The sequence below is a fragment of the Dermacentor albipictus genome, chromosome 4, assembly GCF_038994185.2.
Source record: "Dermacentor albipictus isolate Rhodes 1998 colony chromosome 4, USDA_Dalb.pri_finalv2, whole genome shotgun sequence".
Classification (NCBI taxonomy): domain Eukaryota; kingdom Metazoa; phylum Arthropoda; class Arachnida; order Ixodida; family Ixodidae; genus Dermacentor; species Dermacentor albipictus.
The window spans coordinates 170,490,931-170,506,925 of NC_091824.1; the positions used below are offsets into that span (position 1 = coordinate 170,490,931).

General features: G+C 45.9%; 1 protein-coding gene across 2 annotated transcripts in view; it reads right to left on the minus strand.

Annotated features, from left to right (window-relative positions):
- Positions 1 to 15,995, minus strand: part of LOC135902461 (cytochrome P450 3A43-like) — a 94,279-nt gene that overhangs the window by 56,238 nt on the left and 22,046 nt on the right. For both annotated transcript variants that reach the window (XM_065432546.2, XM_065432547.1), the window contains exons 2-3: positions 2,536 to 2,632; positions 1,624 to 1,676 (exon numbers count right to left, since the gene is read on the minus strand). In XM_065432546.2, the coding sequence (XP_065288618.1) occupies positions 1,624 to 1,676; positions 2,536 to 2,632 (150 nt within the window). The remainder of the gene's footprint in view (positions 1 to 1,623; positions 1,677 to 2,535; positions 2,633 to 15,995) is intronic.

Below are 15,995 nucleotides of genomic sequence, written 5' to 3' on the forward strand. Positions count from 1 at the left end.
CCCTCATGTGGCATAGAGCATGATTATTTCACAATGCAGAATTGCACGCTTTGTAAACGTGCCACTATGCTGTCGTTGGTTTTTGTACAAACTGCGCATGATGTGAAATATTTGAGCACAGATGACCCATTGTTTTTATTCGCCACATCGGTGCTACTGTTCGAAGAGTCGTTTATCTGCTCCTCCAACACATAAACCACTGAAATTGCAATCACTGCTGCGGCCTTCAATTGCGTGATCGTTGTTTAGCAATATGGCGTGTATGGAGATAGATAACAAGGCTGAAAGCGGCTGCTTTGATTCCACGCCGCTACAAGCTGATAAACAGGACGCAGACTGCTGGCTAATCTATTGTCAATGCGAAGGCTTCGAAGCCTAGCTAGTAATGTTGCGCAAAAACGAACTTTGTCTTGAATAGCGATTTTTTTATACGTCAACGTATATACCAATACAGAAGCTGTATACTGTAGAAGCATTAATTAAATGTCAGTGTTTAAAGTACACTAAAGGTGGTAAATTAGTGAAGCGACATTGGTAGAGTACAGTGGCAAAGTGACAAATGCTTCACTGTTGCCAAGAATAGATATTATATTAGCGACTAAATGACGTAAGTTTGAGAGAAGAGTGGTGCCACTGTGTAGACGAAATACAGAACCACATTCATGGTCTTATGTCACCCCAGCAATGCTTTGTCAAGACTATACACAAAACGATAAAATTAAGTTGTATTTGAAAATGAAACAAAGTCCTGTTGAGTATGTCCTACTGGTACTCAACAGAGAGTCTGTTTCTGGGAGCCTCTGAGTGCTGTCGCTTTGCTCATCACGACGACCATATCTGTCGGCGTCGCGAAGGGTTTCTGCGCAGCCTCAATGGTATCGAAGGGTACCGCGTACAGACTTTGTCAAAAGAAACGAAGTCACTAATAGCATGAGTGTTGTCATTCCTGTTGTGCCGTGCTGTGCTAGTAGAGCTGCTGCTGTTATTAATACTTCGAGGGTGACAACAAGAGCTCACCTCTCACTCGAGGTCTTTCAAGCAATGTAGATGCATCAAGAGATCGCTTGAACGTCCAGGGCTAATCTGGCGGTGATCCACGTAAACGCTTTGTTCCTTTCGAAGGCGGCTTTATCCTCTGCAATTCAGGGACGGCCTAAATAGACTAAGGGACGTGCTGCCTCTAATGGAAATTTTCTCCGATACTAACTGGTCTCGTGGCATGAGGTAAACGTTTTATATTTGCAAAAGTGAAGCGTATCTGTTTAAATTCACAGTAGTCTTTATAGTGAAGCAACATATGACACACACGTAGTAGCAAAGCTAAGATTCAACCGAGAATTTGGTATTAACATGTATTTACAGGAAATTCGACTTAGTTTTCAATATGCTCTCGCAACTTGTTTCACTTTCACTAAATAAATGTCGCGGATAAAGAACAGTTGCGAAATGAAAGTAAAGACACACATAACTGATAAATAGAACTTACTGAAAGTGTGAAACACTGTGTATGTAGCGGTAGTCTCGCGAGTAACCCAGCGATTGAAATGTTACGTTCATTGCCGGTGGAGCAAGCAGGCAGACCTGCGATCTACAGCCGGATAGCCTGGTAGCGTACATACTCACCCGAACACGTCTCCGTACTTCTCGCACCACTCAGCAATGGCATTTGTGATTCCCTGCGGTGAGAAAGGTACACTCAAAACCAACTCCAGTCACGCGGTTCAAATATCGACTGGTTGAAAGCCGCAAATAAGTTAGCACGTTCGTATCGTCCAGATAGAAACACCGGCGGGTAAAACGTTCATTTGCGCATACCTCTATATATTCATCAATTTGAATTATGCCAAAATTTTATTGATAGGTACTGGTTTTCTTTAAGCCAGAAATAATTGGTCAGTTTTGTAGAATAGAGATTGGCAGTAACCAAAAGGGGGACATTTTAAGTCTGTAAGGAGCCCTCGGGATACCGCAAACGCGATGGGAAAATGATACTTCTATATATCTATAGGCACTAGGCGTGTGAACGTACGGCTTTGTTAGTGTTTCTCTACATTGACTACAATTCTAGAAAGTGTATCACTGCCGGAACGCTATCATATCACCACGTGTCTTCATACTTTATCGATTTTGCAAGAAGCCGGCAACATCTTAGTCGTTAACAATTTGCATTTAATGAAAAATAATAAATCAATCTAGCAAGGCGGCAACACTGACGCTTAGAAATTTCGCCTCGGCGTACTTTTTATTGGGATTTCTTCAGGCGTGCCCAAATAAGCGGTTCTCAGAAGGCTGAATCTGTTGCTGCGTCGATGTGGACGGCAGTTGATAGAAATAGCTGAACTCGCGCTACTGCACTTAAAATGAAGGAATGAAAATATGACGAAAACACTGAGGTAGAATACGAATCTGTGAGGGCCTTGAAGACAAGGACACGTGCGACGAATAATTTGGGCAATGTGGTTCTGGAGGCTCAAAATAATAAGCATTAATGGCTCAACTGAGTGGTCATGCAATTACAGACACTCGCGGGCTGACCTTTCGGTGATATTCCCATAAGTTTCCACACAAGATGTTCGGAGTCGGTCCAGGAATTCCGAGATCTTTGAAGTAGCTGAAGTTCCTCTTTCGCCAACTGCAGAAGGACAGATGCAACAGTTGTAACAACAGAAAGCTGCCCGTCGCCTACATGCGTGCCACAGCGGCTTTCTTTTAGACGTGGAAAAAGATTTACACAAAACGTAGAAAATTGCAAACAAGTAAAAGTGACGGTTTAAAATAAATGTCCGCTACAAACCTATGCCAACGTTGTATTAATGTGGTGCTTAACTTATAGACGTAATGTCAACAACTAGAATCTTAGATAAATAATCGCAGATACTGGTGGTTTCTCGAGGAGGCTACTAACAAGATACAGTTGGCTTTGACCACACTGAAGGCTTTGATTCTTTTTCCTAACTTGCTCCGTTTTAGCTGGGACACCTGCAATAAAAAATTCAGTTATTGCATTTCTTTTTGTTTGGCGGGATAAGTTTAACTTTATATCCACGAAGCAGAATGTTGAAGAATGTCATTGCTTATTTATAAAACTTTAAAGCTGAGATTTTTCGGTATACTAATGACGGGCGTAGTCGGCACTACAAACCGATGGTGGCACATTCGCCACTGATTGGTCGGTTTTTTGAGGGACAAAACTAAGATCTGTTTTCCTGCTATCTTTTTCATTCAGTTATTTACAAATTAGAAACGAATAAAAAGCGCGCATCAAATTGATATAAATTCACAGACATTTTTCGATTATCAAAGATTCCCCCCCCCCCCCCCCCCCCAATAAGGTGCATGACATTCCAGAACACCGGCTAAAGGCGAAATACGGACGGCGACACCACCTTAATGTTCTGACAGCAGCTGCTGTGACGTCACAAACTGTGACTTCGCCTACTTTAGGACGGTTGATTATTTAATGTTGGAAAATCACCACATGCACTTTGAAATAAACAAAAAATGATGTCAGCTCATACGTTCTGAAGACGTTTCCTGTCCGAAAACAACCGAAACGCGAAAAATTTGCGAAATTCATGCTGTCGCTTCGGCCTCCGCCGTGGTATTAGTATGAAGTTCAAGATGTTCGGGATTCTTGTCCCCTAGTAATATATACATTGTAGCAACCTTGAGTAACGCGGATAAACAAACTAATCTATTCGTTAAGGAGTGAACTTGTGTCTAAACTTGAAGGCAACTCTTGTCCTTTTCGTAGAGAAAATTAGTCGAAGTGTTTTTTGTCGCGTGCCACCATCTGCACACGCCGCTTGCTGCTTCTCTTTATCAGGCCACGTGCGGTAGTTTCCGATTGGGGTCGGGGAAGAAAGGGGGGGTGAGGGACTTATCTGTGAGAACTCATGCGCACGCAGGCCTAGCACTCCAGCTTTGTGTGTCACGATGGACACTCTCCTCATAAGCAATACTTCTGGGCATACTATTCAAACTTCTAGAAGGCACAATCTTGAAAGACGGCAACGAAATGCGTGCTGCTTTTAGTATTGCACATCAGCTGGTCGTCGGGACATCTCAACATCACTGCTATATTTGACAAGCGTTGAGCTTCGGCCTCATTGTAAAGCATACGTAAGACTGCTTAAAAGCAGTGATAGACGGGGACAAGCATGTGGACGCTTGTCAACTTGAATCGTTGAACTTACAGGTCGCCGTACATGACACTCACACGAGAAGAAGCACTGGCGTGGATACAAGTGCATGCACCTCACAGTATACTCCAACAAATACTCCATATGTAATGAATAAGCCTTCCTGTATCGCGTCACATGGACTTTCCCCAGCCTACAAGCAACCCGATACATCCCCAACCCTACACTTGAACAACGGGAGGCTATGTTGACCAGCTCGGATCCGAACGCCCAGCGATGGCTGACACGATGGGCCCGAAGCACAGCAAAGGGCCCAGGAGCCCAGGAATAAGAGCCCTCTCTGCCCGTGCTGATGCATCCGAGAATGTGACATATGCTGGAACAAGGTGTGATAAATCGCCGAGGGCCATTCTAGCACAACAAGTCTCGCCAAGACAAAAGCGGTCAAAAAGGGGCGACCCGCCGATACCGTCCGATAGCGCACAACGCAGCACGTGGACCTATCTAACACAGAGGGCAAAGAACAGTCGCCGGTAGCTGCGTAGAGACGCAAGAACATTTTCTAGCTCGTTTTGACATCAGTGACCTGAACGTTTTCCTTAACTGCAGCCGTGACTCAGCGACTCGGTGACTGCAGGATGAAGGCCACTCGAAACGATCTTTTCTAACCCTTGTCTTGCGCTAGCTGATTCCAACTTGCGCCTGCAAAATTTCATAATTTCATCACCTAATTTTCTGCCATGCTCGACTGCGCTTCCTTTTCCTTGACACCCATTTAGGTGGGGGCGAAAAGTAAAAACTTTTCCATACTGCGTGCCTGAACTTAGGCGCCGGTTAAAGAATCCCATGCGGTCAAAATGAATCTGGAGATCTCCACTACAGTGTCGCTCATAGCACAAGTACTGCCTTGGGGCGTTAAACTCCATGAGGCGTTCCGTGGTAAGCCAATGCATCCCTTAAGTGCTTTGGCTTGAATACTCTTATTTTGCCCACGCTAGTTATGCATATGTCAGAAATGATGGTATGCTGCCCATCAGGAATCCGGTAAACAGCACCCTGCAGCTGCGACATAGACTGTATATAGGGACGCCCTCAACTCTTCCCTTCAATGAACTTAAATGATAGCGGTTAGTCGCTTTTTATTGCATTGCACATGAGAAGCCCACGAAAGGTCTCAGTCAATCACCTTCCCTAAGAACTTGTGATGGGCCGTACGTTATAAGCTCTCCCTTGATTTTATTTATTTATTTATTTATTTATTTATTTTACCCTAATGGTTTGTACATTACAGAGGTGAGGGGCATATTACAGACCAAAATTGAAAAAAAGAAACAGTTGATACAGTAACAATAAGGAGCACCAACAATCGACAAATTAATAGAAAATATGTACCGTTACAACTAAGAAAAAGCAGGGTAATTTCATATCTCGCATTGAGACATTGACTTAAGGGTAAATACCGGAAACTATTGCTGTCTGCACAATCACTACGCACATTGCTGTTGAGACAGTGCGTGTGCATATCATGCATATCACCTCAGACCTATGTCTATCGCCTCGCCATTCTTCTGAAGAAAGACCCTACACGACATTAAATGTAACAATCGATGCACATCGTAACTCTCTTTCATCAGGGTGTGTGCTTGTGACCCGAGCGTTGCTCCATCTATTTCAGAAATAGCCTGACCTACTATTGTCCGCGCTCAAACAATTGATTACCGCCTCTTATATCATAACTACAGTACGCACGGACGTCTATACTGATGGCTTGACTGCGACGACCAGTTCATTTGTGGCGGCATGGTGGTACGTTATACTGACAGGAAGAATAACGCTAGGGCCCAAGACTCAGAGCTCTGCGCCGTTCTCTTCAGTTCATTGATTCACTGATACAGAGAGTTCTCGCAAATGAGCCGTGTTTTGCTACTGAAAGCCGGCTTTTCAGCGTATGCAGTCGGTTCTCCGACAAGGTGCACACGACCATTTGACGTGCGAATCCGCGCAACTTCACATCCACGTAAAAGAAAAAAAAGAACACGAAATTTGTTTCCGATGGTTACCTCACCGTTGCGGAATCACTGAAAGTGATTACGCAATCAAGGCTGCTTCGGCATCCATGAAGAAGATCAGCGTTCTGATTCCGCAGTCTAGGGCAGACGCGGGAAACAGCTTTGAAACCTGGTGTGCGCACTCTCGCTGGCAGAGTAGAATGTCCCAAATTTAAGGCGCACCAGACAACTCGAACTAAACTGCAAGCTGCAACTCCGACCTCCACCCGTACTTTACCGGCCTGAAGCATCGGCGGCGGCTTCGGCTGCGGTTAGGAGCCACCTGACGGGCAGCTCCTAACACCTGTTACTTCTTGTAAAAGGAAATGATCTGAAGGTGTCTGTCCAAGCGTTCGCAAAAATGTTTTTTTACCTTACAGCCTTCGCCATCAAATTAGTGGGAATAAAATGCTACAGACCGACTGCATTCTTTGATCTTGCATAGAAGCGCGGTGCTGTTTGTTTATCACATTCTTGGATTTAAACATGAGCAATCAGGCATGACATCATTTAAAAAAAGGTAACCAAAGGTAACTTCTATGCAAATGAGCAGGGGGGATACCTTTACTAGTACAAATGTGAATAACGTCCACCATTCGCCATAAAAACGCGTAAAGCCACAAAAGGGTAATGAAACAAGGTGTATTTTACAAGTACGACCGTGCGGCACACCTCTCCTTTACTTGGCAAACAAGGAACTACGTCAAATGGACTTGCGCAGGAAAGAAGCGCAGGAAACACTGCCTAGAACAACTGAAGAAGCCACGGCGTAAAATAAAGATTACTTTAGTAGAATACAACTTCAAAAAACAGCAGTTGGCAACCAAAGCACACAAACCGCGCGGAGTCGTGTTATTTCGCCAACCAATCACAGAAGCAAACAAAATCGTCGTCATGTGTCCTTTTCAATATGGCGTCGTACTTGATACCTCCGGAGCGTCTGCTGTTCTTGAAGAGTCTTTTCATCGGCGAAAGCAACGAGGTGTGCAACGGACATGGACAAAGTGTATGGAGTCTGGGCATTTCACTCTTCAAAAGTCTGCGGTGCCGTTCATTTCCCTGCTGAACCCGTTTTACTCATGAAACTTCACTGCCAACTGAAGTGAAACTTGACAATAAATAGTTGCAGCAAAGCAAACATGTTATTTCAGTTCAATAAAGAATTAGGCTTTGGTCATTCCACTATAATAGGCGAGGAAAAAGGCATAAAATTACGCGCTAATAATTTTATTGTTGTGGTTACCGCCTTATGTGGGTAACAGGAAAAGTTCGAAGTACGAATTACTTGCAGCCTCGCGGAGGTACAGTGGTTGGCGGTTATGAGGGCGTGGTCTTCACTGTAGACTTATATTAATCCAACTATAGTAGCGCTTTTTGAATTAGATCTAAAAGAATTATAAAGAAATATATCTTTGCCTAATAATCACAGTTCTTTCGGATCCCTCCTTTATCCACTACCAAGTGCCACAACCGGCTCGTATCGTTATTTGGAAGTTGCGTGGTTGCCAGTCCCGTACAACCGCGTAGGGCGCAGGACGCTGCGATTCTAGACGTACTACGCCCACCGAGGAAGGTTAGAACACCTACATAAGCACAGCATAGAAGTGGCTACGTTAGTGACTCGAATGATAACTGTAGAAGCGTCATTCAGAACACACGGAACTGTTCTCCACCTCCTTTTTCTGTTCTACTTCCTTTCTATACACACACACAAAAAAAATGTTGATCCATAAATATTTTCGTAAACAACGGTTAAATTTGATAATTTTCGCTTTTCCTTCCTGTTTGGTTGTTGCCTTGGCTCTGCCCCTTAGTGGATCGGCTAATTTCTCAACTCCTTGGGACTCTTATTTCCAGTTGGCAATTTTGCACGAAAGGAGCTCTATAATTAGGCAAGAACCAGACGAGTTAACGGGTGACAGTCATATTGCCTATGAGTTTAAGGGTTATTGCAGGGTTTGATGATGGACGCTGTCTCGCATTATTTTATTTTCCACCTTATCTAACCCACATCACGGGTATATGGTTCCGAGGATCTGTCAGCGTCGCGGCGAGCCGTTACTCGAAGAAATAATGAAGCGAAATGAAAAGTTAAACGTAACTCGTTTTCTCCGGCCGTAACTGGTTCCACGTGCATAAAGACCAGCTGACCACGAACCGAATCCCTTTCCTGGTCCCTGGGTCAATCTAAACCAAGAAGGTTGAACTAATGAAGCAACAGCGATGCGCGTGACCATCGAAAAGACGGCGACAACTGAATGCATCTCGACTTAATCGCGCGGGCACCGAATCGATGAGAAAACTGGCCTTCATACACCAGGAGTTGCCGATAACTACTGCCAACCAAAAGGAGTGAAAAAGGTAGCAAAATGTTGACTTCCGAATAGCTGTCAAGTTTCAAAATTGATTTGGCGGCGCTTTAGGAATGTCTGTGAGAAGTGGTGACGTGGGGGGGGGGGGGGGGTGTATGCGTCTTAATTTCGAGGGGGGGGGGTCTCGGCATCCCCGGGCCCCCCCTTGTGTACGTGCCTGGCTTGACCTCACTCGTCTGACATCGCTCAAAATTTTAGGCTTCCTGTTTGCTGGTGATATCGCCGATGTGTACACAGACATACGTTGCCATGTAAAACAATTTGTTCAACTTTTGTGCGGATGCTTCCATGAAAACGTCCTGATGAAGCCTACTCATGATGCCGACAATGCTTCTGCGAAGCGCAATTCATGGGCTGCGACACTTTTAAACAGAAAGGCTAACCGAATGAAAATTCGCGGTGAGTTGTCTGTGGCCCATATAATTGATTCGCGTGCTCTGCTATGTATCAGCTCGACCTGAAAGTGAGCCGCAAAGCGAACGAAAAATAACAAGTGGCGGTTGCGTGTGGTTGCAAGTGACACATACGCGTGAGCATCAAAGAGAGCAGACTAATTGCGATCCCTGGCTAACATGCAACACACAGACTGCTGCGGTAGAGAAAAAGCGCCGGAAGCAACACGCTATCTGAATGTCTCTGTTAGAGGAACTACGCATGGCATTGAAAAACAGAACTTAGCTCGCTGAATGCTAAGAGTGCTTCAAGGAATTGATTGGTTGAATAATTGATTGGGTTTACCGTCCCAAAGCAACACTGGGGCTATGAGAGGCGCCGTAGTGAAGCGCAGTGGACCTCGTAGTGGCTCGGGAATATAACTTTGGCCAGCTGGGGTCCTTTACCATGCACACTAAGCACGTTAAGCTAGCGTTTTTTTTTACAGTTAGCCCCCATTGAAATGCGGCCACCACAGCTGGGAATCGAACCCGCGACCTAGTGCTCAATAGCGCAAAACGCCACAGCCACTGCACCATCACGGAGTTACGGTAATTGCAGGAGCTCCCACTAAAAGCAGGAAAGACCTGGGGAGTGTCAGTACAATCTATGCTGCAACTGTACAGGGTCCTCTTTTTTGTATACGTGCGGTACAGCCTACCAGTCATCAATACCTGCAGAACTAACCTGAACACAATCCAAAGCATCAAGCCGCAGAGTGCGTCAACGACTGAAGTTATTGCAGTCGCTCAAGAATACACTATTAGAACGCACATTGCCATTGAAACAATGCGTGTGCACATAAGACCCTTCACCCACCACCTCGCAAGTCTCCCAGTAGAAAGGCCCCGCACGACATTCAGTGCGACTGTCTTCGCCCACCGTGCCTCTCTCAGGTCATGTTACGCACTTACGGCGAGACTCAATTCCTCCATGGTGCGTGAGCCGTACTCAAGTAAGCCTTCTTACAATCCCAGGACTTCAGAAAAAGTCGGACTTGTCAGCATCAGCACTCAAGAAACTTATTTTACTCCTCTTGTACGAGAAATACAGCGACTGCACACACGTCTAGACTGATGGCTTGACTACATTAACCAGTTCCGGTGGTGCTGAAGTTACACCAATAATGGGAATAACCCAGCGGTGCAAGACTTCCCATATAACTACATCTTAAGCTGCAGAGCTCGCGGCTCTCCGCGACGCGCTTCATGTGATAAACGCTGAAAGTCCTCGAAAATGGGCAGTCTTCTGCGATTCAAGGCCGTCCTTGCAATGTGTGCAGTCGTTTCACCGACATGGAACTCGCGATCAGCTCACGTGCGAAATCGTGGAAGTTGTCCACCACTTGAGGGAAAAAGGCCGTGATATCTCTTTTCAATGGATGCCAGGTCAATGCGGTATCATTGAAATGATGACGCAGATATAAAGCAGCTCGGACGTCAAACAAAGAAGACCGCTGCATCACCATTCTTCTCTGAAGTACCGATGCTGCGAGACAACTTCGCATTCTAGCACACACCTTAGCAGAATGGAATACCGCACATACAAGGCGCACTAAACTGCACAGACTAAACCCTTCACTGCAACTCAGGCCTCTGGCCGGAATGCACCGACGAAAAGCGTCCCTTCTTTGTCGGTTGTGGCTGGCAGTTGCATTCATGGAAGCCTACTCAGCACTAATTGGAATGGCTGATAGTCCTGCATGTGATGTTTGCGGATGCGAGGAGAACATTTACCACTTATTGTGCCACTGTTCTCAACTTCAAGCACAAAGGCAATCTCTGTCCAACACATTGATGATGATTGAAACTAGATGATCGTCGTCTGAGTGAACAGACAGCAGTAGAGCATCGCCCCCGCCGATCATCGGCTCAGAAGGCAGTGAAGACACGTTTGTGCTTTCTGAGAACGTCTGGTCTGCACTAGTGGCTTTGACTCGATGATGGTCTGTGCATGTCTCTATACCCTCTCTCCCTTCTCTCTCTTCGCCTTCTATCTTCCCCCTGCGTAAGGTAGGCAACCAGACCCTTTAATGGTTAACATCACTGCCTTCCTTATATCCCCCCTCTCTCCCCCTCTAAAAAAGATGCACTTGAGAGAACAAAACAAGGACACGGCCTATACACAGCTATCCTCGTTGCGAAGGTGCGATATGCAGGTCAAGAGGTGGCGTAATTGGCGATAAAGCGTGTTTCATGTGATGTGGTAAATATAACTGGAATATAAGGAGAGCGCGTAATGAATTCAGTGAGATTATTTTAACATTTCTGAGATATTAATGCAAATAGCATTATTGACAGTGTCAAGCGAGTTTTTTCTTATATTTACTCGTTTTCGTAGGCCGAATACGGAAATAGTACCATTTAAAAATGTGCGCGTAATTTCGTTCACAGCGCTTGTCAACGAAAATAAAAAGAATCTTTCAAAATTTCTTCGAATTTATTTGCGCCTTAAAAGAATGCTATTTGCATACCTAAATCTAATCGTAGATGAGTTCTGTCCAGCATTTTTAACCCCAGCATGAATAAGTTTACCCCGATCACTTTGTCAATCTAAAGCCTGGAAGGTACGGGACTGCGTCGCTCTCCAAGTAAGTCGGAGCTCCTGCTTTACCAACCGATCAAAACGCACAGACTCAAGAAGCAAAGGGAACACGAAAAGATCAAGATCCGCACCAGGGATGGTAAGACAATACCGACGGTCAGCAAGATCCAAGTCCTGGGCATGACGATCGAAGCGCTCGGCAGGAACGGGGACACCGGCACCCGCATCACGAGAAAGGCGGCCAACGCCACCAGGCTGCTCAAGCGCGTTACCACCAAGAAGGGAGGCATGAAGGAGGGAAACCTCATCAGACTTATACACTCCTTCGTACACTGCCACATAGTGTACGTGGCAGCCTTCCACAAGTGGATGAAAAGCGAAAAGAACAAGCTAGATATCCTAATCCGGAGGGCTTACTAGACAGCCCTCGGTCTACCTGAAACTACCAACACGAAACGCCTCCTCCAGCTGGGCATACACAACACGCTCGACGAGATCGCCGAAGCGCAAAGAGCCGCTCAGTTGGGAAGACTGTCATCAACAAAGGCCGGCAGAAAGATCCTGTGCAATCTAGGCATCGGTTATCACGAGCAGCAGCTGGGGACCAAAATGCCCCGTCCCCGACCACGTACGACGGAACGTTCGGGTTGGCCCCTTGCCGAGGAACATGCACCCGGAATTCAATGAAGGCAGAAGCCGCGCTAGAGCCATGGAACTGACGGACCTGCACGCGGAAGACACCGCGGCGCCATATACGTGGATGCAGTCGAATAGGCCGGCCGCAACGGCTTCGCGATCACGGTGGTCGACTCCGGAGGCAACATCCGGGCGACTGCCAGCACATCGAGCAAGCAAGTGGAGGAAGCAGAAGAAATAGCCATCGCCCTGGCCACCGTAGACCGAGAATGCCACACGATCCTCAGCGACTCCAGACAGGCGGTGAGGAACTACGCCAAAGGAAGAATTGCCCCAACGGCGGCATGTATCCTGCTCCAACAGGCAGACCGCGACAAGAGGACTCGAATCAAGTGGTTCCTGATGCACGCAGGTCAAGCGCCGGAAAAGAATGCCAATCGCAACGAAACGGCACACGCCCGAGCGCGAGGACTAAGCGACCGCGCCCAAGGCAACGGCCGCCGGCTGTGATTCAACGCCAAAGACAGGATGACCAGCTATAACGAATTGACCAAGGCCTTTCGGCTGGCCCGCAGACTTCTCCCGTCGCCCTGCAAAGGGCTGAGCAGGTCGCAGGCCGTGCTGTTCAGCCAACTACAAACGAGAACGCTTCCAAGCCCGGCGTTGTTGCATAGGATGTACCCAGAATCGCACCTCGATGACAAGTGCAGAGCGTGCTGCAGGGAGAAGGGACACATTCGAGCACATGCTATGAGATTGCTCCAAACATCCAAGCGAAGATAACTCAGGACGTATACCGTCGCAGCTCGAGGAAGCAACTCGGAGCGACGAGCAAGAAAAACAACTCCAGGCCGTCCAGCAGGTCATCGAGGCGCTGGATAAGCAGGAGCCTGGCGAGCCGGCAACGGCGAGCGGGGATCCTCGCAGAGCACCCGCCAAGATGACGATGTGGGCTACGTCCGAAGCGCGCCAGCGCGCTTAACTGCAGGCTCAATAAACGTTTTCCCAATCCAATCCAATCCAATGTCAGCTTTAGGCCGCTTGTGGCTGGGAGTGGCGTTCGCGAACGCTTACTCCTATCGTATGGTAATGGCCGAGAGCCGGACGGGCGACTTTTGCATGTGCGAGGAAACAATCGAGCGCCTATTACGCATCCGTGCTCGCTACAATGTACAACGCCTCTCTCTGCAGACAACATTAAACCGACTGGACTCGAGACCGCTCTCTGAGATAAAGGTACTCGGACCATGGCCACACCGTCACTGACACAAGAAGCGATTCGTGCACTAGTGCAGTACTTGAAGTGCACCGGTTTGAGAGACCGCTTATGTTGTACCTGTGGATACTCCCACGTACACGCACTCAGGGCTTCCTCTCTTTCTCTTTCTCTGCCTCCTTTCCCTTACCTCCAGTGCAGGGTAGCAAATTGGACGCATGTCTGGTTGACCTACCTGCCTCTTTCCTCTTCTTGCTCTCTCTCTTGTCCGCTTGCTTATGTTCTTGGCAGAGTAATAATCACGTACATACAAGATAGCTACGCAGGAAATCTTGAGTCTAAGTTGCGTCAAAGCGTTTCAGCGTTGGACAGCATTGTACAAATTTTGAATATGAACCAAGAATTTTATATAATTGTTCACCGTCGCCGCATGGTTTTTTTTATTCAAGTAAGATCTTGGTTTGAGCTAGTTGTATTGATTCATGATTAAAGCACACTGTTCGACGCAAATAAAACGAGGACGAAAAACACAAACAACAGGACGAGCACCATTATTATGCTGTACTAAGTGCCCATGTCCCAGAAAAACAATATTATGGTTAACATGCCACACGAACTGGTTACGACAATGAGTTTGACGTTTGAAGTATTCTGTAATACTGGCAGTACGCGATTATAGTTGAGTATGTTCATTCATACAGCAAGCAACGTCACATAGTATATCTTATCTACGGTCATTGGCACGTCCTGTAGAGAAGAATAAAGCATATCCGAAGGCGTGCTCTATATATTGTCCCGTCTTATCTCGCCAAATGAGCTCCCAATTATTTCGCCATTATTCACTTCGCTTAGGCGGTGGTGACCTCGAGCGGGCAGCAATGACAACAATGATGGAATATACTCTTGTGAATCCTAAACTCCGATAAACGCATGCAAGGACCTTTACCTCATTTATTGTTCTCCGTACGTAGACTGAAAAGGGCGACGTTGTTGCTCATTACTTCATTCTTTGTTTTGCAACAGAACAGCGACAATGATTCAAGTAGTTTTCCCTCGCACATTTTCGGGAGGTGCACTTTGAGAGGCATGCGAGCCCGGCGTGCGACTTAAATTATTCATCCGCGTATTACAAAGATGAAATATCCGCAGCTAGTACAGCAGATTCAAACAGGGATTTTTTTTTCCAGTAGGATAATTTGTACGCCATAGGGACCGCATAAATCGTGTAGAAATTGCTAATAACATTATAGCAAACAGAAATGAAATTATTTATAGGTTGTCTAAGAAATAAGCTTATTTTTATGTTGTGTTTCATTTTACTTATTTCTTTTTTACAGAATACTTGATGTGTGTGCATTCAAATTTTAATTTGATTCGTTTTCTTTTGAACCTCAGGCGTTGTGCCTATCGTCTTTATTTCGTCTTGCCTGAAGCGCTGGTCGATTACTTTCTAAGAATGCGCTGACTAGCCCAGTTCAGCACACTTTCAATATTGTGCTTGAGTGTGACATATTGCTGCACGCGTGTGGTATCATCCACCATTTGATTTTTTTATTTCATTTTTGCCTGAAGCTCAAGAACCAGTCAGGACCCAAGCAAACTACCGCATAACCAACGGAACCAGCAACAAAAACTGAAGACGATCTCGCTGAAAAGTGCGAGAAGCTGCTCACCGGCGGGAGCCTGGAGGTTGAGGGAACCCTCGTCAACCAGGTGAAGCTGGCAGCAAGCACCTTTGGTTTTTTGGACTAAGACGACCACCCACCTCGGTAGCGCAAGGACAAAATCCTAGTCTGCTTTTTCAGTCAATAAACGTTTTCTTTGTTCATCTATTCCTGTTAATAACCACTGATTGAGTGATTGTCGTCACTCCTTAGCTAATACATGTATATAAAAGAAATGAAGTAACAAGAGGCATGCGTTTCTAACCTCTCCAACTGATACCTCAGCTAAATCGGTCTATCTATCGTGATGGCGGAATTGATGCTAATGGATGCCTTATGCAAGATCATTGAGTAATAATCCTGAAGGTAGTGTTACGATGGAGATGTTATGTGATTACACGAAGCCTCCCTTCGGAGTGTTCGTGGAAAATATTAAGCTATTTCACCCCATATTTCTAAAAGTGTGTTCTAAAAACGTGTGCTAGTCTCGCTCACGTGCTGGCTTTAGTTCAGACGTGTTACTAAGGTTTAATTCATTATTCTTGTTAAAATAAAGGTATAGAAGATTATCACATACTGATGTACTGGCCTGGAAATAAAGTTGCTTAAATATCTTGATCTCCCATTTAGCTCATCCCTTCTCTGTCTGTAGAAATTTACTTCAGAAGAACTTCAGTTTGGCCTAGTTGGTGTTTACTGCATTAACACAGCAAGTTGGGCGAGTTGGTGATTGAACATGTTCCTATGGGCGGGCAGCGCAACTCGGACGAAAAACAAGACGAAAAATTCAGGTGCATTTCTGAGTGCGTTGACGTGTTAGTCAGATCTCAAGGAATCCTGAATGGCAGAGTGCGAAAAATTCAACCGCTTGTACAATTTTTAAGAGAAAATGAAGTGAAAGTATTGACGGATGATAAAGAAGGGTACTTCGTCCTTCTAAC